Source organism: Vidua macroura, chromosome 3 (assembly GCF_024509145.1).
Source record: "Vidua macroura isolate BioBank_ID:100142 chromosome 3, ASM2450914v1, whole genome shotgun sequence".
Classification (NCBI taxonomy): Eukaryota; Metazoa; Chordata; class Aves; order Passeriformes; family Viduidae; genus Vidua; species Vidua macroura.
The window spans coordinates 69474944-69498260 of NC_071573.1; the positions used below are offsets into that span (position 1 = coordinate 69474944).

Here is a 23317-nt window from a genome sequence, read left to right on the forward strand (position 1 = left end):
CTCTAGGGAAGAAAAGCCTTAAATATGAGAGCTGCACCTGCAACAGTTTTGGGATTTTTTTCCCCTGTATTTTGCCTGATTATCAGAGCCCAGAGTGACTGGGCTGCTAAAGTGTATCTGTTCCAACAAACCCCTCTGCTAAGCTAATTACAAAGATCTTCTGTTGCAACTCGCTTTGCTAATCCTCAAACAAATTCAAAGTGATTATCTTGGCCTACTATGGGCAAGGCAGAAAAGTAAGTCCAAATGTAACAGATGCTTTGTTACAAATTTGAGAACTAATGACAGTCAAGCAGATATGGGACATGTTACATATTTTACTTTTATTAAATGATAATTCCGTTTTTCATTGTATGCTAAAACTTTGGGGGCGGGAGAGGAAGGTGATGTATCCAAATAGCAGTGCAGATTGTAAAGCTACTAAAAATGATTCTGATATTGCCCTGTGGGGAAAAAAAAAATGGCTTTACCCTCCTTTAATTCAAAACGTCCACTTGAAATACACTACAGCCTAAATATATTGGATTATTGGATTGTAACAGGAGGATGTAAGCACATAACTGCCTACTTTAATTTCGTTTTAACATGAAAGATATGAACGGGCTGAGGCGCTCGGTCATGCGGGAGGTTGAACGGCTCTCCCGGGAACCAAGGCTCCACAGTGGCGACACGGGGGCTGGGACTGGCCCGGAGCCAGCCCGGGGCGCGCAGGGCCACCACCAAGGGAGTTGCCGGGTCCGGCTCCCGGGTCCCGCTGCCGGGTCCGGCTCCCGGGTCCCGCTGCCGGGTCCGGCTCCCGGGTCCCGCTGCCGGGTCCGGCTCCCGGGTCCCGCTGCCGGGTCCGGCTCCCGGGTCCCGCTGCCGGGTCCGGCTCCCGGGTCCCGCTGCCGGGTCCGGCTCCCGGGTCCCGCTGCCGGGTCCGGCTCCCGGGTCCCGCTGCCGGGTCCGGCTCCCGGGTCCCGCTGCCGGGTCCGGCTCCCGGGTCCCGCTGCCGGGTCCGGCTCCCGGGTCCCGCTGCCGGGTCCGGCTCCCGGGTCCCGCGGGGAGCGGCGGCTGTTGGGCGCGCCCGTTATTCCCGCCCGCCGCTCCCTGCCGCCCGCCCATTCCCCGCGCGGCGGGCGGGGCGCCGGGGCCGGGCGGGCGCTGGGGGCGGGCTGGGGACGGACAGGACGGGACGGGACGGGAGGGGACAGAACGGTGCCTCTTCCCCGCACCGCCGGGACAGCGACGCCGAGGCTCCCGGCTTGCAGCCGCCCCGCCATGGCTCTCAGCTCCGAGCGGCTCTTCGACTCCCTGGGACATTTCGGCAGGTACTGCGGGTGCCCCGCGCACGCGGCTGTCGCACCCGGACATCCCCGTGCGGGGACTGATGGCTGCCCGCGCCGGCCGGGGGTCACAGCTGCCCCAGGGGGAGACAGCACCGTGCGCCCGTGTGCTCCCGGCATCGCGCAGGCTGCGGGGCTCTCGCTCAGACACGCAGCGGCCGCCGCACGGACACACGCACGGGGACTGTCACACGCACGCAGAAAATGACACACGGCACCGCGCTGTATGAACTCAGGCGAAACTGACAGGCACTGCTGCTTGTTTTTGCGGCACTCGACACTCCCCCCCCCAGTGCACTTTTCCACACAGCGCAGCGCTCCACGCGTGTGCTCACTCACACCGCGCAGCACATCCCTGTGCGTGCCGTGCTCGCACAGGCACCACACAGCACCGATCCCACATGGCCTCACAGACCTGCCGGCACCACGTGCGTGCAGCCACCCCGTCATGGCCATGCACTCCTAGACACTTAAAACTCACACATTTCTTGCACGTGTGAACACACGCACAGACACACACACACACATACAGCCCCAGGGTCTGGAACAGCCTGCGCACTTCAGGGGTGACAGAAGGACAGAAGGGCACAAGCATTATGCAGGGGAGCACCGTGTGACACTCAGGCTGTTTCTGCTTAGGGACGCAGGGTTGTTGAGTGCAAGAGAGGATGTGTTTTTTATTGAGGCTGGGTTTGTTGTCTGTGTTACAGGCGTATGGAGCATGTGCATGTATCCTTATCAGCAAGGGTTTACCTGTATGGTAAATGATGTGTGCCTGGTGGCGAGTTTCCTTTGATGTGCCTTGTGGCTGTGGGGGGTGTGTGTGTACAGAGGCCTGGGTTTGTTGGATGGATACACAGACATGGCATGTGTGTGTGTGTTTATGTTTCTGTAGCTCTGGATGCAAGGCTGGCATCTGAGACCGCTTATAGCAGGTAATGGAGAAGAAATGTTAGGCAAGGAAGTTAAGTTTTAGAGGATATGAATATTAAGGCTAATGGGTGCACATCCTCACAGTGAGCTCTCTCCTGCACTTCCATGATGTGCTGATCATCATGGGGTTTGCAGGCACACGGTCCTCAGAGCAGATGGCTGGAATAGACCCATGTGCCACAATTTGGCTATGAATTCAAGCTGTTGAATTGCCGTGTTGTGCTTTCTAACTCGGTGACCAGTGAGCCAGCCTAACCCACAATGTTGGTCTTCTCTCAGGGGCAGGCAGGAGCAGCATTTTGGACAAAGCCTGGGAGCTCCTTGTAATGGTTGAAGTGCCTGAACTGCAGCAGGAGAGGCTCTTAATATCATGTGCAAGCAGTAGTGGTGGGTATCAATAGCCTCTTCAGATGGTTAGGATGGAAAGACGTTTTCTTGCTTAAGTGGCACCTGTGCTTCAATTAGCTATTTGGCTAGGCTGTGACTTACACGCATGTGTATCTGAACAAATCTCGTTTGTTATCAGTTCTGGGTCAGCCACAAAAATACCTTGTTCTGTGTGAACTAGGAGAGAAATCCTAGCAATCAGTTGATTTTGCTGCTGCTGTTGTTTTTCTATTTTGTGCTCTTTGTGGAAAGCAAGCACTTGACACTGAATACTGAAATAACACAAAAGTAGGTATTTTTAATTACTGGAGTAGTTTTCCTACTTGAGAACATTTATCAATACTTTAGATAAAGTTTTCAAAACTACTCATTGCAATTAAAAGGAGACCAATTCTACAGCAATTACCTGACATCTAGGGACCAAGTTGTTTGAGATGCAGTTCAATAAGAGCTGCTTTAAGTTTAGGAGCTTTGAGATGAGATGCAGGCTACCAAAATTTGCATAGTCCTGTTAGACTTATGGCTGTTTGAGATTTCAAAGGCCACACTACTGGTATAGTATAACAGTAATTATAATAGCAGCTTATGGTGGGTGGAGCTATTTAAAAATATTGTAAAAACTTTTTTAAATCCCTTGATAGTGCTAGATAAATTATCCTATTTCATATGAAAAGTTGTTAATAACTGTAACCATCGAGTTAGTTCTGTTCAGTTTGCAGCATCCTGGCGCTGAGAGATAATCAGTGATTCATTTCTTCAGTTCAAGCAATTACCATAAGGCCCATATAACCTATGCACTATATATAAATTCTATAGATTTGACACAGTCAGCTTCTGAGCAATCCAAGCATGACTGTCAGTATTTTAAGACTGTTTCAATTTTCTTAAAATCTGACAGATGCAGTAGAGAATGAGCAGCTGTTCATACATATATAAATACAGAGATAGTGTGCATGCATTTTATATACATGTAATATATAGTACATAGCTGTATATAAGTTATTAATATACAGATAATATAGCCGTATTATATGTATAATACAGCTATAGCTGTATATATATCTGATAATATAGCTGTATTATATGTATTATAGCTATATAGAAGTTATTAATATATAGATAATAATATTCATTGGTTAAGGTTGTGAATTTTACAGAATTTACATTCACATGGATGCTGACAATATTTTGCTTTCCGTTTGGGCTCTCTTTTACAAGCCTCAGTGACGCCATTGTTCTTAAGAGGGTCTTGAGACATGCATGAACAACCATAAACGTGTCATGGCTCCTGTAGCCTATGCCATTAAAGGAAGACTTTATGCCTCTGTTTGAATTTGGGCATGGGTAGCATCTGTGGCCTATAAATTCAAGCAGGTTGTTTTAAACATTGTTCTTGAGTCTGTGGAGCATGAGATCACTGGTCACTATTGCAGAGATTGGGTGACAGACAAATAGTGCTGCCTGACTCAGATGGCCTCATCACTAAAGGGTTGCCAAGCCTTAAAGCTCCCAATGTATCTGCAGTGAACTGCACCCTTCTCCCATGCAGCAGATCCTGCCAGACTGCACCTATGGGCTCTCCCTCTCAACCCCCTGCCTCAGCCCCCCTCTGCCCACCCACTCCAAGTCCAAAAACCTTCTCAGGGGCCCATCAGGCAAAATCAGGTGCAGTCAGACACTGGCTGTCCCTGGCAGGCCCTGTGCTGGGAAAGGGGAGACACAACCAGTGGGCAAAAGGTTGGTAGCAAATTGTGGGCATAGTGGGTGGGTGAGCCTTGGGAGATGGCTCACACTGCCTGCACGTTGAATTCCCAGGTAAACTAAAGGACTTTTGATCACTTCAGTGACTTTAATCTACCAGCAGGACACAAAATGTACGTATGTGGTTGCTGGTGAGAAACAGGCTATGTATTCTGTCGCTCTCATCTGCACCATGGCAGTGTGCTGAGTGGAGACATGATCTAATCAGGAATGACTGTCTAAAGAGAGATCTGGGGAGGAGCCCCTTATGGTAAGTGTGGATGAGCATAAGGATTTGATTTCCCAGCTGGAACGTCTGGTAGCTCTGAGATGCAGCTTACATGGTACGCAGCGTTTTCCTTGTGATTAACAGTTTTCAAATCTTGGCTTATACTTTAGCTAAAAGCAGGTGGTGAAAATTGTCGGGGAGAGAGAGGAAGATTGGGTGTCACTGACACTATTTCCAGATTTTGTAATGAAGTATTTCCAGAATCTTTTAAAATATTGCCTCTTCTTTTGAAATATTCTGTCTTTTACAAAGTTGAGCACGTTACCTAGATTTTCAAGTGTTGGTTTTATAAAGAATACATCTTACTAGCAGCTAGACTATCTAATAAATTTAAAATTACTACTATTTATCTTTACTGAGATATTTATGTATTTATTCAGGTTTTGACATCTTTGCACTGTTGTCTTCTATGAACTTTTTGCTGGAGTTGTGGAGTTGCTACTTTTTGGACTTTAGAAGCAAGCAAACCTAAGATTAGCAATGGCTATTGTGAGGAGGAGGTGAGCAGGACAGGCTGCTTGTTTGGATAGAGCAGTCACCTGTTCCAGCCAAACATGGGATTTAGTAGACATTAATACACATACAAACACTTTCAATGTCTCTTTATTACCCTGGAACTTTTCTAGCGTTTATAAATATATGAGAGAGTCCACTTAGCTAAAAAAACTTGCTTGACTTTTGTAGAAATTCTTTGTATTGGACTTCTGCTGACTGCTGCTCAGTGCCATGGTAGCAATATTTGAGTGGCTGGTGCTAACACTGTTTTTCTTCTCCCTACTTTGCAGAGCTTTGGTTCGCTTCTAAAGCTCTCCACCGAACAGTCTGTCTTCTTTTCACACCTTGGAACTTTTCCAGGCTCCTCTTTTCATGCTGTTGCCCTTATCCTCTCTCTTGTTTCACAGCTCAAAGCTTTTGTGATCAGATTACATCTGCAAATTGTGCTGTGTACATTTTACTTCCAGAAATTCTTGGTTTGTGTCAATTAAGAAGGAGTCCCAAGTATCTCAAAGATCGTGCTTACCTCTTCTTTTCACAAAAAGAAAAAAAGAACACTTTCAAGCAATGATTTTTCACACTCATGTGTTTTACAGATACCTTGAAAGGTTCTTTCCCAGCAAAAATGTATTTTTCAAGTGGAGAAGTGTGCTTGTTAGATATGGAAAGAAATTGGTTTTTCTTTTTCAAGTTAGTATGGAGAAGCAGGCCATTGTATTCATATTGAGCATTTGAACAGTCAAGGTTTAATTTAAAAAGTGGAAGCATTACAAGATTTTTCTCAACTACTAATACATTTAGTACTTAGTACATTCTACACAAAATTAATATTTTTAAATTATATAATGTGAATTTCTGCTTAACCTTTGAGTAGTTTGCTGAAGATGAACAAAGTGCCGTGGTTTAGAGATTGTTTTCAAAAAAAAAATCCCTTTTTCCCCCATGTGCTACCTTATACAGTAGAAAAATTTATTGCAACATATCTGTCATTCTGTTTTCAAAATGTACCAGTGGACAGCTGTCAGTCAGAGGAATCTCATATCTAAGTCCTCCTTTGGCTCCTAGTCAGGGGTGGTGTTTGACAGAATTGTTTGATAAGCATTCTTAAAACTATGCTATATTATAACATCTGAGTCAGCCTGTGCTCATTTCAGATGTTCCTAGGATGAAATAGGGACTTGGCAGCATTTCTTTTTTCCCCTCTTTTTTTTTTTTTTGGTGTTTTTGTTTTTTTTTTTTTTTTTTGGTGTTTTTTTTTTTTTTGGGTTTTTTTTTTTTTTTTTTTTTTTTTTGTTTTTTTTTTTTGTGTCTGTGTAGGGGGGATATTTTGCTAATAGTACTTAACCTTGTTGGTTGGAAGGCATCGTAATAGCTTTGGAGAACCGAGACAGCCCATGTGTTTTCAGAGAGCAAACTCCAGCAGCCTAAACAAAGGCCTTATTATCTATGCCTGGCTAGGCAAAAGTAGAAATATTCTCAAGACTCAGAGCCAAAGCTGAATACTGGCAAGTTCTCCAGGATAATGGTGGCAATGTACTAGCAGCATGGTCTGCAGGAGGTTCTAACAGCATTTGCTGGCATCCAGGTCATACTGGGGGAGTCTAAAGCAAGATCTGCATAGATAAAAGTGTTCAGCCACAGAACATTCTGGCATCCTCACCCTGGAGGTGCTTGCCTGTCTCTGGCTTGAAAAAGTAGATTATAGTAAGAGAAGCAGATGAAAAAGTAGATTGCCATAATAGAAAGACGACTAAATAAAAAGTGGGATGAAATTGCACCTGTACTATCCATTTTTTCTCTAAGGTTAGAACCTGCAGTGCGAGCAACACTGAAACTTAAAGCTGCTAAATCAATTATGATTTGTAAACCAGACAGCTGAGATTCACCTCTGAAATGTTGCCAGCACCCTAGGGTGGCTTCTAAACCAAGCTGTAGCATAGACACAGTTATGGCAGAGTAAGGCAGTTATCACACACGTCAAGAAGCTGATGATCAACTCCTTCATCCTAAAACATTATGGTGTGAATGAATATGAAACATGTAGGGCACTGGACAGTGTGTTCCCTGTAATCAATGCCTAGGACAGGGATACCATTCCTATAAAAGCTGTATCAGTAATTTTCTTACAATAGTAATGATTTTCAGCAATACTAAGATATCTCTAAATTGGAAGGAAATTTTTATTAAAGGCCTTACTCATGGAAAGTTTGAATTTATTGCAGAAAGTAAAATCATGCAAGCTGAAAACACCTTTAAATTTAGGGAATTTTTGAAAGGCCCCAGGAGCCTTTAGCATATTCTGTGACAATTTCTGTGCCACCATTTTGCTATACACAACAAGGATGGTACTGAGATACATACACTGCTGGCATTTTATTTACTATAACTTGAGCCACAAAACTCTAGCAGCTGAACAAGAACATGAGATCCTCAACTTTTCAGAAATATGGAAAAAATAGCAAGCCAGAGAAGATATCAGCTGAAGTAGCTATATCTTGGTTACAATTGCAAGACTGGAAAAATTGTGATGAAAAATTGTAGAAGACAGAGATTTACAAGTCCTAATAATGATAGTTTGGCCATCAATGTACCATATTAAGGTATATATTAGCAGATTAGCTCATGCAGAGCAGATGTTCTTTGAAAATATCATGTGGTGAAAATATGATTTGAGGAATCTAGAAGCACCATCCATTGGATCATATACTGAACTCTTTCCTCAAGAAAATGTTTTCATCAAGAGCTGAAGTTAGGTTTCCTCTTCCTATTATCTGGAGGCATTACCATTAGGTAGCTGCATCAAAGATGTAACTGCAGCAGTGGTGCTGAGGCAAGAATACAGGACAAGCCCTGAAGGATGGATAGAAAAGGCCAATAAGGCAGCAAGAAGTAGAAAAGAAGTTCTGAAAAGGTGCTTCAAAGAACTGGGAATAATTTGCTGCTCTATAAAGAGCAATCAGCACCACACTTTGGATTGAGTTTAGTGCCATTTAAATGTGTTATATCCATGACGGCCTGAACTTTTCCAGCTGTATTGTGACTTTGTTCTCCTCTCTAAGTTGTGAAAGAGATATGGAAGCATCTAAGTTCCTACCTGATACATCTGTAAAAGTCTGTTCTAGCTGTGTGGGGAATCAGCTGTCCAAATCAAAGCACTAGAGAGCTCACCTCAATATCTTTACAGGCTTGTAGTGTAAACTTCAGACACCTGTAAAGTCACCTTGTCCAGAGGGAGAATTGGACTGTTAAGGGCATGACCCATCTGTCTTGTTTTCACTACGTGGTTTAGGACAAGGTAAATCCTGGATTGTGGGTGATTCCTCACCAAGTGGAAAGGGGATCTAGAGAAATAGTATAGATGTATATGGATTGCATACTGTATACATTATATTGCATCTACATGAACTGTGAGCGGTAAGCATGGTAAAATTATACTGATTTCATTTAAATAATTTATAATTTATATTTAGGTATGATATTCCAGAACAAATTATTGTTTGATCTTTTTTCCTGTGTCTTTAGAACTGGTGTGTGTCAGCAGGGCTGGGAACACCATAAAGTTGATACAGCTCCACCTTTCTGAGAGAGATAATACATGTTAGTTCCAGGTTCAGAGAAACTGGAACCTCATCTCATTTACATCTGTATTTTAGGTTTCTTGAAGGACTGACATCCTTTGTAGATCATGTAGCCAACCTTGGTTCTGTCTCACTCATTGAGATTAGAGGGGGCAGTTAGTACAAAAGTAGATTTATGTAGAAGAATCCTGGTAGGTCTGAGCAGAATTCGGCTTCTTTATTTTTGTGGAGAGCAGGACCTCTAAAATGCTTGTAAATATTAATGTGCAGTTAGAATATAGGATTATTGCAGATCATTCCCTTGGATGAGATACCATAAGGGAAAGACTCAAGGAAAGAACCTGACAGTACTGTGGAAGTAAAGAATGGGTTATGCATTTACAGTGAAGAGGAACAGTTTGGAGGGAAGATGAGGCACAAACCTGCAAAAGAAGCTGAAAGCCCTCTCACTATCCTCACTATCCGTAGCTGTGGACCCATCTTTTCTGTGGGTTTAGAAATAACTTTCCTTGCCTTGGGGAAGATGTGCTGTCAGGGCGATTAACCTGAGCCCTCCCAAGAGCTCCTGAACCATTGGTGGGTCATCAGCGTAGACTCCTGAAGAGAGAGGAAGAAAGGAGATACATTTTACTCTTCTTCCTATCCAAACTGGGTTTTAACAAAGCAGAAGACTTTGTTAAAGATTCAAGCTACTCTGTTACAGAGAGGGAGAAGAGCTGTCTATGTGGAGGCCGTTTTATTTCTCATGTACTACATAGCCACTAAATACGGGTGTACTTAAACAATTCCAGAAGCTAAAGCATGCTTAACAGAAGAAAATAATTTGACCATACCAGACCCTGCATTAAATTGAATCTCTTTCTTCAAGCTGTAGAGATACAGAATTGAAAATATAGGATTCCATATAGGTAGGATTGGAACTGTCAGTATTCTCTTCAACAGAAAAGAATCTGTGGCTGACACTGAGTTGCCTTTTCTGAAGGGATGCCTTGATTTACATGTTGACTTTGTCCAAAATTTTAGAAGACAGAGTTATCTGACACTTAATTCTCTTAATGTAATGTCTTGTTAAGTGGTATTTTTTAAAAAATGAAATATTCAAAAAAGCTAATAAAGCAAAGGTATCTACTTCAGCTTTTCGGTTTTGCTTTTGATGAAGAGTCACTATGGTGAATGCCAGAATTAACAAAGAACATTGTAAGAGTTGCAAATGGAGCCAGGGAGAATAAAATGACACATTATCTAGTATAAACTGCTTTATGTAGCTCATAGAAATAGACTAAATTACCTTAACCATATTCAAGGCTGCAAAAGTAATGCTATGGATAAAATCACTGCTTATATTAAGGAAGATTTAGAGAATGGAGCAACCCAAAATTCCATGACATTTCTCTCAAGTATTTATAGAAATGAGTCAAACATACTTTGATCCATGGAGCTAATATTCCATATAATTTCTAACTGAAAACTCATAAGATATTCATAGGTACAGGCACAGATACAAACATTCCCTAGGAAAGTGATGTCCAGTGTTCTTAAATTAATTGCACAGACTCCTCACTTGTTTTACATTTTTCCAGAAAACTTCCAAAAACCTGTAAGAATAAGTAATTTTACAGTCATTTTCCAGGAAGGAATTAAATTTCAAATATAGAAATTTAAAACCTTGGGTAGTATGCTTTACAATGTGTGGCAGGATGTGAAGAGAATTTATGTAGAATTTTTACTGAAAATGAGCTGTCTGTTTCCAAATCTTCTTAGGTGTGACTATAAATAGGAAAAAAACAACAAAAAAAAAGAGTTCTTAAAATGCATAATAGAACTATGAGAACTGTAAGGCTTAATTACTTTGTAAATTAACCTTTAAAAAATAGATTGCTCATTGCCTCAGAATAGGCAGTTTTCACCACTCTGAAGTACATATTCAGCTCATGTGTTTGTACTGTCAGCTGCAACAGATTCAAGGTTTTGCAGAATAAATATGTAAATAGAATAACAGAGGAGTAAGAATGTAATTACTATGACAACCAGTTAGTTTTATTTCAGGATTATAGAAAGAAGAAAAAAGGTAAAATAAATTAAAATAAATATAATCTAGTTTGACCACAGTTAGTCCATTGTATCAGCAATGCAACCAGCAGAAAGCATCCTATTTCCTAAATGGGAAAGGAAGAATGAAATATAACTGTCTATGCATGAAGTACTGCCTATGTCTACAGTTAGATGGAATCTCAATAAAAACACTGAAATTCTATTAGACACTTTACAGATTATGATGGGAAATTATTTGCTTCCGTAAGCTGATGGAAATGGTACAGTGTGGAAGGGAATGAAATACCTAATTTCGATTTGTCCACAAAAAACAGGCTGACCAAAAGAAAACAGTGTTACCAGAGAAACTGAAATTGAGTTTGCCCTGTGACAAGTAATGCTAGTGATACATCATGCAGAGTACATGCTAATTTTCTAAATGGTAGATGTTTATAGAAATGCCATTCCTGGAATAGAAACTTCCAAGTATAGAGCCTGAAGTGTTACTACTGTTCAAGTATAACCACTCTGCTGTGTGTAACACTAGTCCAAATTATTCCAAAACAAAGCTAAATTGCTTACAAACTGCATGGTCATGCTCTTTCTTAATTAAATTACCTGGCATATGTCCTTAACCCGTGTATAGCAGAAAGGACAAGTGGGTAACAAGAATAAAATTGTTGGAATTGCTGTTGCTCCCAGTGGTGTGCTCCCCCTTAATCAGAAGTTGCTTTCCCAGGAAAGTCGAGTGGAATGTTTATGTGTACCTTGGTTGCTTGAGTGCAAATCCAAAGCCTCTGTGTCTTTCCCAGTTTCACTGCCATTTGAATGAGAAGGTTGGGCATTGGGCTGGAGTGGCTGAGCCATGATCACACCATTTTCCTGGCTGGCTCTCCCCTGGGGCAGCCACGCCTGGCAGGGGGGCAGCAAGAAACTCTGGGGTACCTTTAGCAGCAGCTCCCTTTCAGCTGTGCGTGGCTGTCCATTGGTGAAAGCTGTGTTACTCAACTGTTGAAACCCAGCAATATTTATTATTTTGGCACAGGTGATGACAGGAACCTTATGTGCCTGACCTAAATAGTCAAAATGAAGAACTGTAGAACTGTTTTATTAAGTTTCAATATATAGTTTTTTTTTTTAAGTATGGCCCTTAATTCCGTAGCACTGTTTCTTTATTTTCATGCTGATGTGACTTCCTTCATCTGTCATACCAAATGCAGAGTAGTGAGCAGCCAATGTATTTTTCTTCTTGATTCTGGTGAACAAATGCTGAACTTGTCTTAATCAAAGGCTAATGTGCATAAGTTTAATGAGACGGAAGTGAATTCTTGAGAGAATCCATTTTAAATGTAAGAATGATTTGGTGTTTGATGTTTGGTGACTGCACATTGATGCACACGTTGTCAATGACGACAGCATTTAATTCCTGAGATCTTCCTGATGCCACAGTTACCTTTATTTGTGTTTCATCTGTGCTGTTGATAGGTTTAAACTGGACATCAAACACAGCATCTTCTGCCTCTGAAAACAAATTCTGACAAAAACCATGTGAGCTGAGGCTCTCAGCATAGTTCAAACTGACCTTAGGAGGGAAGGAAGTTTATTCTTGACACCATAAGTCAAATAAGGTTGTGCATGTTGTATATTTAAGGCTGCTTCCAAATCTGCATCTCTGCACCATAGCAAAAATACTCTTGAGTCACATTCAGTTCCTTTCCTCTCAAAAGATAAATGTGGAAGTGCATCATAGCTTTTTGGTTTAGAGTGGAAAGAATGCTGAATGGCTTTTCTCACATGAAAAAACCAAACAAAAAACCAATCAACCCAGGATGGAATACAGAGGTTAAAGTGGTTACTGAACACAAATTCTTTCAGAAATAGTAAATATCTGGAAATTTCTTTCCACTGAATCTATCCTGTTGAGTGTACACTGCACAACAAAAACGTACTGTTTTCTGACTTAAGCAACTTACAGATGAGGTCGTTGACAAGACAAGAAGAAAAATAATTCTTATAAAGCCTGTGGAGTAGTACAAATACTTTGTTAATCACAGAACAGTTTTGTGAGTCTATTCTACACCAAAATTATTTAAGATGTTTATATTAGATTTTGATGAGTATCTGGTAATTTCTCCTCTTCTCTTTTTGATGGACAAACAAGGAAATCAGAATCATATTTTATTTAACATAAAATTAGTGTCCAATAGCAAGTCTTGTCCCTGCTGTACACTGCAATAACTGACAATGCTAAAGTACTCTGAGGCTGGGGATTTATTCTCTACCATATATGTGGCAATGTGCACTTCAAGTATTTTTTGTGTGCGAGATGGATGACTTTCCAAATAGACTGGTGTGGATAATTTGCATGGATGTAATATAAATTAGACTGAAAAACTAGTCTAGCTTATTGGTTTTGTTTTTCATTTTAAAAAATTAAAAATTTATTTTGACTTTTTTATTCAAGTCAGATCAGTTTGCCAGACAAAGTTCACAGATGGTCCACAAAAGAAATACCACTACAGCTGAGGCTAGAGTGTACTGGGTCTCAAGGGGGGAATAAAGTGGCAAAAGAGAAGGGAGAAAATATCTTGCAGTGACAGTGCCACAGAGATGTTGTGCCATGAGATTACAGCCGGAGCAACAGTGGTCTGAGATCTACTTCATTGTCTTTATGGAACAGTATTTCTCGTATTCAGGTAGTGACATGATATTACCAGTTGCTTTTCTTCCTGATCTTTGAACTTGTGCAGAGGAAATAGAAAATGCAAAAATCTTTTTTTACTATAAGCTGCAAAGTGAAAAAAAAAAAAAAAATACTGTGGAGAAATAGCACAAATATTTTGAGAGGGACTGGAATGTTTTCATGTTGTGTCTTGCTTTTGTGAAGACAATTTTAGGCTCATTTGACTTCTGGCATCCATTAAGCATCTCTATACTGGAGCAGTAACCTATAAAGTCTTCTTGACTTCTATATTTGACACTCCTGGCAAGAGTGAAAAAAATGTACTTGCCAAATAATTATCTCCCATGGCAAGTCACTGAAGAGATGGAAAAACACTGAGAGAAATTATCATACCTTTTAGGACAGTCATCATGTTCACAGAACTTTTTTTAAAATGGCAAAAAGTGGGGTTTTTAAAAAGGAAAATATATCTGTAAAATAGGTTAGATTATTTGCAACAATGTATGTTCTATAATCTGTTATGTGTATGTGAAGATGACTGGTATCTAAAATCCTACTGCCAAAATCTGTCCTTTTTGAGATCAGTCCTGGAAAATAAATCACCGAATTCACTTTTTTTTGGTGAAGTTCAAGAGTGGTATTTGCTCCGGCAATGGTATTTTCTTACCATTTCGATGCATGAACAACAGTATTTCTTTATTCAGGGAAATTTAACTTTTAACATTGAGTTTGGTGTGGTTAATAAAGGAATTATAGTATATATTTGTCTGCAACAGAGAGCTTTAAGCTCAGTAATAAAGGACTTCCTTATTGGTTTGGTGTTCTTAAATTAAGAGTTTGGGAAGAAGTTAATAATTTACAGTGGGGAGCAAGGACAGCCTAGACTTTACCCTGTGCCAGAACAGGTCAGTGAAGTGCATGACCTGTAGATGTTGTGCTGTGACCTCCTGGCCTGCACGGCGTCCAGGGAGCTGCTCCAGGCTCCCACAAAGGCCGGAGGCTGCTGGGCCATGGCATGACCATGAGCCAAGGACCTGTCCCAGGGCTCTGAGACCGGGGCAGGGCATCCACATAGCCACAGCACAGGGTCTGAGATGCAGCTCATGTACCCAGGGGTTCAAAGGGAGGCATCCCAGGTGGCAACAGAGGAGGCAGCAGCTCTATGCTCCTCCTCGCCCAGCACTCTGCCACCCCAGTCTCTGCTCCAGCAACCCTTTCTGCCCTGATTCTGGACCTGTGTCTTTGTTCCTTTTTAATCTCCAGCTGGTCTGGAAAGCAAAATTCCATGAACCTGTAGTATTATCCTGTCACCTCCTATCCCTACACACTTACCTTCCTACATCCCTACACATCGACCTCCCTACACACTTTTCATCCTTTCCCTATGTTGTCCCTAATGGTCCTATTCATTCTTCTTTGGTAACTATACAGGTTAAGGAATTTCCTGACATTTATACCACTGGTCTTTCTGGAAGAAAAGCTCTTCCTACCCATGGGAGATTGCCAGAAGCTCATAAGGTTGGGCTTTTCAATCTAGGACCAGTGAGAATGCTGTTGAAACACTGCCATAGTCAGCAGTGGGTTTTTCCTTCACAGCAAAACAGGGCTTTCAGGGTAGTTTTTCTGTGTTTTGTATATACAAAAATATGCACATACAGAGTATATACAGAGAAGGGCTTAGCCAGCCCAGTGTGGAATTTTACTGGAGACAGCAGTAAATAGTTTTTGCAGGCAGGGAAGAAGCCTTTTAGTGTGGTGCAGAGTGCCTTCAGACCCTGGTGTTTCCAAATGCTTTTCATCAGGCCTTATTCCTCCCTATCCCAGCTCCCCCTGCCTGCTCCTTGGCTCTTTTATTGAGCAGGTAGAGGTTAAAATCTGCAGTGCAATCCCGCCTGCAAAATTCTGATTAACATGGTCATTTTGCTGTAAAAATCCATTTTCCTATTCTTAAATGAAGTCATATTCAGCATAAATTATCTCTGTTCATGTATATCTGGTATTCTGACTTATTGTGTTTGCTTAACATTGATGCTGCAAATTAGGTAAGAAAAACAATGGTGCTACAGAGTGGATTTCTTTGTTGAAACTGAATAAGATCTTCATAACATTGGAAGCGGAAGGATGTTTTTACAAGAATAAGCTATATCTAATTGTAAGCGAAACCCTTGGAAGATGGGTGAAATATTGTATGACAGATATTTCTTTAAAATGAATCCTGTATTGCTTTTTACAGAGGTGGATAGAAAGGACACAAAGAAAAGGAAAGGGTAACAGACTGCAGTTAGTATGGTTGCAGGCAGTAACAGGAGGAGGAGGAGAACTGAGAATTCTCTACAATGAAGTGATAAAAGAAAAGGAAGATTTATTCAAGGTTGTACCAGAGTGTTTTATAAGCTAATAATAGTCTTATATCTGAAAAGGGGACATAGAGATTAGATTTAATGAGAAACTTTCCCACAGAAAGATTTGACAGTGGAGCGGTCTGTCAAAATGGTCATTGAAGTATGATCACAAGAAATGTTCAGGAAAGATAAAACTCTCAAGTGAGTAGTGAGAGCAGATATTAACCGGACCTGCTCATAGCCTTGGTGATACTGTTGGGCTTTGAATTTGTAAAAATTTCTGTAGTGGATTGTTTCATGCCATCTTCTCAGACTCTATCCTTAAAAGTTGTTATCTCCCTTAAGCCTCTCTGACAAAAAAAGGGCATAAATATATTTTTCCTACACACTCTTACTGAGATGAAGATAAATGATGGTCCTGATATTTCTTGTATTGAAAGAACTGATTAGGAAACTCAAGAGGTGTGTATGAGAGTTTGAAATTATTTAATTCTCCCTCTCTCTCAGAAATACCAAGTGGATTATTTGACACTGCAATTTTCTAATGCATAATGACAGATATTGCAAATACTGGGGACCCTGATTCCAAGTATGCCACTTTTTACTAGCTAGTAGAAGATGACAGCTTCTAGGGGTTTAATTCACTATTATCTCTTTCTTGCATTCTGCATACTGCAACAGTAGCCCAGGTTGTTGAATTTGGTCGTGCTCTGCTATTTTTAAAATGAATTTGTGTCTTTTGATGGGAACAGTTTAAAATGAAACCAGAGAAGAGGAACTAAAAAAACATTGTGACCATATTTGTCTGCATCAAGAGGGTCCCAGGGGTTACATTTCAAAATAACCTTTGGTTTTTTTTTATGGTCCAAGATAGCTCAAACACCTTTCAGAGCTGTTTCGGCCTTGCTTTGATCTATGGCTAGCTACTTAATCCCCAAGAAGCTGTTCTCTTGAGAGAGAATTGATAGACTTAAAGGGTTGCTGTGGTTATGTTCAGTTTCTCCTGACCATATCTTTCGGTTTTGTTCGGGAAGGAGCAGCACAGCACCTGTGTGAGGATTGCCTTGCAGTATCCTCCAGAGGGAAGTGGAGCCAGATTTTGAGCTGCCACAGTGGGTTTAGCAATTCAACTCACTCCTCAGACTGCTGTAGAAAAGTCAATAGAACTGTTAGTCAAGAGAAAGGGGGATAAAAAGCACTGCAGCAGAACAACAGCAATGTCAAATGCCATTGGAAGGACAGGATAGGCCACTGGGTTTGCATTTACCAACGAAATAAGAATCAAGCTAAAAGGCAGAGGAGAATAAGGATGGTGAATGGAGGTGTGCTTTACAAGAGAACTCTGCTTCAATACTTTGCTTATAGATAGTTTCAAAATTATTTAGAAATTTTGATGATAGATTTAAAAGTCCTAGAGTATGTACTGTTGAGATTTATATTATGGGAATTCATGGCTAGATTAGATACATTTTGGAAAAGGAGTATCTAGAGTCTGCATTTGTTACAGGGATTGGAATTGCTCTGACTTTTCCCAAAAGACATTTCAAGGCAATAGGTTTTAGACATTATTTCCTATAACTTCAGCAGAGATAGCCTCTGATCATGTAAAAAAAAAAAAAAAAATTGCTTTTTGTTTCACACTGCCAAGGCCTGCTGCATCCTGCAGGAAGAATATATGTATAGAAGCTCATTGAATACTTCAAATTATTGCAATTGATTTGCCTTCAGGAAATAAAAAAGGGAGGAGAACAAAAGCTTTTTTGTTTTTTCTGAACAGATGTTGTACTAATTATATGCATAATTTAAACATTTAATTGAGAAAACTACTCCTTATGCTTAAATTATCAGAAATGGTCTAGAATTTGCATACAGTGACACTAGAGTTCATTGCAAGTCTTTTGAAATTCTGAACACATGCAATTTTTTTACTAAGATTTACTTACATCTCAAGCAAGTTTTAAAAGCTGTTAAAATGCCAAAATTCAGGCTGTGTATAAAACATTCTTTTACTAGGTTTGCTTTATGATACAATCTTTAATGGATAACTGCACACCCTGTTTAAGCCAAAACCCAACCCAGTTCAGAGCTCTGTTTTGCTACAAAACATTTCACATTGCTCAGATTCTATCTTCTACGTGTGTCTACATGTAATCTCTCTTTGTCTTTTGGCTGCAATAAAGAGAGATGGAAAATAGATGGAATTCGGCTACAGAGATACAATTAGGTGGAATGAGGGTCATAATGTGTTTGGTTTGTTTTATTTGATGTACATATCTCTGTCCCCAAGAACCCGAGGTTGCAACATTTTGGTTTTTCTAAGCATTCAAGTAATCTAAAGCCTTATTTTAAGGAGATGTGCTACAGAGAATTGGAGGGTGGAAGGCTGCTTCAAACTAAGTGCTTAAGGTCAGAACTGTTTCATTTTAAATTGTTTTCTCTGTATGACTGAACACATAACTAAGAGCAGCACTCATTTCTTAACAATAGATTCCTAATTGTGGATCTTTTTCTCATCTTTCTCATCTCCCTTGTAGAGATTAGCTAATACTGAAGCAGCCTCACACAACAAAACACTAGACACATTAATGATAACTCCATTTACTGATCTACCCAAACAATTATGCTGAATATTTTTTCATGTATAGAGGGCTTTTCCTCAGTAAAATGTTTTCTTTCCCTTTACAGATTTCAAGCATGTGTTTATTTTGCATCTGTCTTTCAAGCTATGTCATGTGGTATCCATTACTTAGCATCTGTGTTCATGGCTGTTACTCCTAACTTTGTATGTGGGTTCCCTGGAAATGTGAGTAGTGTTCTTTTCCACAACTCCTCTGCATCGAGTATAGAGGACATCTGGACACTATGGACATCAACAGAAAACTACATTGTAGTCCAGCTGGAAAATGGAGAAATTTGGGAACTTGATCAATGCAGCAGGTCCAAACGAGAAGTCAATTTGGATCTGGCATATGAATACAACGGCAACAAGTCTGTATTTCCTTGTTCTGATGGATTTCTCTATGATGATACAAAGTGGAAGAGCACTGTTGTTACGCAGTGGGATCTGGTCTGTGACCGAGAATGGCTTGCAAAATTAATCCAGCCTATGTTCATGCTTGGAGTCTTGATTGGAGCAGTGATTTTTGGTGACATCGCTGACAGGTACAGTGCCGTCCTCTGAAAATTGTTGCTTCAGACTACAGCAACTCCATGTGTATCTACGCGTTTTTGTTGTTTCCATTCATTGTGTATTCATAACTACATATGCAACATTCAGGAGGTTTGGTTATTGCTTTATTCACAGATCTGTTTAACTTGGTTTCTTTTTCCTATAACAAGTCCTAATTTTAAAATGTATTCTCAAGTCATTTACTTTTAAAACTTTTTCACACTTTCTCATCCATTGTTCTAGGCCTTGATCCCTGAAATTGCCCTGTGTAGCTAGTATTTGCCTTTAGATTTTTATTTATTTGTTTGTTTGTTTACTTATTTTGACAGGAATAGCAATAGCTCATTGTAATAGCAATGGTAAAACCTGGGAGTAGATTTTCACCTCATTTTTCATGATAAAAGGTTCCTCGTGGAAATGTGGAAATGCAGATTTTTTTTTTTTAATTTTTTTTTTTTTTTTTTTTTTTTTTTTGTAATATGACAAACAGCTGAAGGGCTACTAGAAGGTTAAATAGGTTAAATACCATGTATTTGAAAATCACCTTTCCTAACCTCTGTCATGAGTACAGCTCAGTGGAGCTGATGCAAAGGCTTTGAGGGTTTAATCAAGTCCCCCCTTCTTAAAATAAACACCCATATATTACTGTTCCATGCTGTCCAGTTGTAGGTTTTCCCTGAAAAATTAGCTTAAACTTCAGTCTCCTGAAAGCTTGTGAACATAAGAGGCAAAATGGGTGTGGGTGAGCTGTGCTGCAGCTTCACTCATTTACCAGCATGTACAAAGTTCTGTTTGAGCACGAGGAGCATCAGTCCTGGAGGGACTCAACCCGAGCAGTCTCTTGCTCACAGTTCCAAGGCCCATTCCTGTCCAACGCTTCCTCCCTGAGTGTTATCTCAGACCATGCACTGAAATCCAGCATCAGAGCTGGACTGAGAAGCAGCAGTGAGCCTCAGGGTGTACATCTGTGGCCTCCTGCCTCAGCTGGTTTTCTCTCTCAACACGAACGGGCATATTCCTGCCTCAGAGAGCACCCAGCCATGCCTGTCTGTCATATGAGAATCAAATATCCAAGTTATGTTGAACTTAGCTTTGTCTTGGGCACCTTCTGTACCTGTGCTTTGCTTTGAAGGCTGGTTTAGAGTTATTTATGTCCTTCTATAAAGGAGCTTGTTGACTGACAGTTCTGTTGGGTGGAGAGTGACATTTCATCCCACATCTAAGAGTGTAAGCAGAACAAGGAGATCAGACGTGTTGTTTTCTGATTTTCCTTCATTAGCACAACACTACAGTGTGACAGTCACAACATGGGAATACAAAAGCAATGATGAATTTTTCTTTTTAATTTGGCTTTTAGAACACATGGAATCAATCTGCCTCCCAATCCCAGGCTTTGTAAAACTGTATTTAATACAAAACCAGAATATAATGCCAACATCTGGTTTTAGTCCATTTAAATAATTCATAATTTTTTTAGTTAATACTTGGATGTGATTTATAAGGTTAGGATTGTATTGTTCTCATTTCCATTAATTCAACCCATGGACAACCAGTTAAGATAATACACACATTCTGAGATGCAGATTTACAGCTGCAGAATTTACAGCTGCAAGTTATTATTTTCTGACACATCCTGGCTCATGGGAAATAAGCTTGTGTATCCCTCCCATTACCAATTAACAGATTTCCCAACAGAAGAGTTCAGATAGCTAAGACTTACTGGGATCTTTCCTGGCGGGGATCAAAGACCAAATCATGACTTCGGGTCAAGGCTGAGAAAAAACAGGAGGAATTTCACTGGAGTACAAAATACTCACATAAAATAAACAGTCCAAAAGTCCTCAAACTCTCTGTCTAAAAGTAATATCCCCATTTGTGAAAAGCTGTTTGCAATGGAGGAGGAAATAAGAACCAAGGAATTATTATCAGGGAAGAAAAATAATTCCACGCATTTTGTGTTACAAAGCATTTGTAGCTAGAATGTAGTGAATTCCCAATGGAGTCTTGTATATCTCCTGCTGCAGCTAGTATTTGACATGATTTTTTTGCCATTAGTTTACTTTCTTCCTGAATTTCTGTGTTTTTATATACATGTATATGTGCTGTCAGAAATCAGAAAATGATGGGGAACTGTGTGATTGTCATTTGTTAGAGAATTCAATTTTAAAGAACTGAACAAAGGTACAGAGACCTTTCATTACTATCCAAATTGGTTGTTACTTTGACAAAAGATGGCATATGATATCACAGCTAACTTTTGTCAGAAATTATTAACATGATGCTACTTAATATATCTGAAAAACTGATTTATGTCCTCATAAATAAGAGTAAAATTACCAATCAGTTATGTAGAAGTTAAAACTGGAGGCGAACTTATGTAATGCTCACTGCACATTGTTTCCAGCCAAGAATTGTGGAATGGAAGTTCCATTCATCCTTTTTCTTGGAATCTGGAATTACTGACAAATTAATACAGGTAACTGAACCAGAATTTCTGTGGTGAGTTATTAACTTCCATCTAGGCTCTCTGGAGCTGCAGGTGTATTTTAATAGAATGTTTGTGGTTATTGATGATTTTATTACTGCTGTGATTTGCAGACTGGGAAGACAGCGTGTTATATGGTTCACAAGCGCTGGTCAGTTTGTATTTGGCATTGCAGTGGCCTTCACGTTTGACTACTACAGTTTCGTGATTGTGCGCTTTCTCCTCGCTATGGTAAGAAAGGAAGTTCACCCTGGCCCTTTTCCATGTCATTTCTTACCCCTTCTCAGGAAAACCTCCCTTTTGTTATTATTTCCTCTCCTACTTCATTATTCTAAAGCCCCATCTGTTGCACTTATTTCAGCAGAGCAGGGAGAGTCTGAATGTTCTTGGACCACAGCAGTTTTCCTCTTTGAATTAATAGAAAGCGTCTGTATGAAGCAGTGTTTGGTACTTCCTCCATCCCAACCTCTGCTGGACTGGTAATTAAATACCAAGTGTGAGCAGCAAACTCTGGATTCTGCATTGCAGCTGCTGTTGCATTTCTCCTTATTGTTAGAAATGGAATATATTTTTTCTTAAACTAGCAAATCTATAATAAGTATTATTTTTATCTCTACTGTTTTGAGTGATGGAGGAGAGATGCACATTTTCTCTTCCATGCATCTCTTTGGTCTTTTAAGCTGTATCTGGAATACTAAATACATAGGCAGATATATTTAACACCTAGATGTTTTATATTGTACTTAAGGGTATTTCAGTATATGTGTTTATGCAGACCCACACACACAAGTTTATGTATGTGTAGTATACATCCAATATCTGACACATATTCAATATTTATACATAATAACCAATTTTAAATAACTATTTTACAGCCCAAAATACATTCTTGAGCTTTTCACTACATAATGCATAAAGAAATTAGAATGCCATCACACACACAAAAAAAAATCTAACTTATTGAACATGGGTTGTTTATTTGAAAATATTCCCATAATTTATTTTGTTCCTACTGACAGTGCATTAGTCAAGACAGGACCTTGTATCTGGAGCTCCCTTTGCCTGAATTTCCTAGCAGGAAAAACTCCATCATGTCAGCCTTGAACAGTGAGGTCTACAGGAGTCCCTGTGCTGACTCCCTTGGCTGTTGATGCCAGGTCCTGTGGTAGTTTAGAAAAGCAAAAAGCTCTGACCAGACCGATGCTGTAGGTTTTATCTGGCCATTGGGACTGATTTGCAAGGTGCAGTTCTAAACTGTAGCCCCATGCCACTGTGGTCAGTGCAGCTTTCCTATCAGTGGGTTGAGAATCGGAGATTATTGACTGGAATATTTTTAATGGGAAAATCGATTAATCAAAGCAATATACTGAAATATTTTCTAGTCTATATTCTCCAGCTGTGTTTTGCAATGTTTTACGACACCAGGAATTTGATGTTGAGCTATTTGAGAAATTGAAAAATATATATATATTCAATAATATATATATATATTCAATGAAGAAATACTATTATGTAGAACATGCCAGTAATTGCATTCACATGAGAACCTGTAAATGTGTATATATTGTGTATATATTCCAATATTGTAAAAACTTTGATTTAATGAGATCATTTACAAGAGTGTGGAAGGTAATTGTTCATAAATGTGCAGTTTTCTGACATGCAGGTTATTAACAGTCTGCTTAAAAGCTGAGATCAAGATTTTCAGAAGTGACAATTACTTCAGGGGACCTCTCTTTCCCAAGCATCCAGTTTGTGATGTCATTAAGGGACCTGATTTTTGGAGGAGAAGGCCTTAATGACATCAGCAAATTGTTTCTTCACAGGTGTCTCTTGCTGGCTGTCCCCCACTACAGAGAA

The 23317-nt window shown here is 40.1% G+C and overlaps 1 protein-coding gene across 1 annotated transcript in view; it reads left to right on the plus strand.

Annotated features, from left to right (window-relative positions):
• Positions 1-1212: 1212 nt before the first annotated feature.
• SLC22A16 (solute carrier family 22 member 16) overlaps positions 1213-23317 on the plus strand; it is a 35400-nt gene continuing 13295 nt past the window's right edge. The window contains exons 1-3 of the mRNA XM_053974244.1: positions 1213-1310; positions 18489-18965; positions 21571-21688. Coding sequence (XP_053830219.1) covers positions 1261-1310; positions 18489-18965; positions 21571-21688 — 645 coding nt within the window. The 5' untranslated portion in view covers positions 1213-1260. The remainder of the gene's footprint in view (positions 1311-18488; positions 18966-21570; positions 21689-23317) is intronic.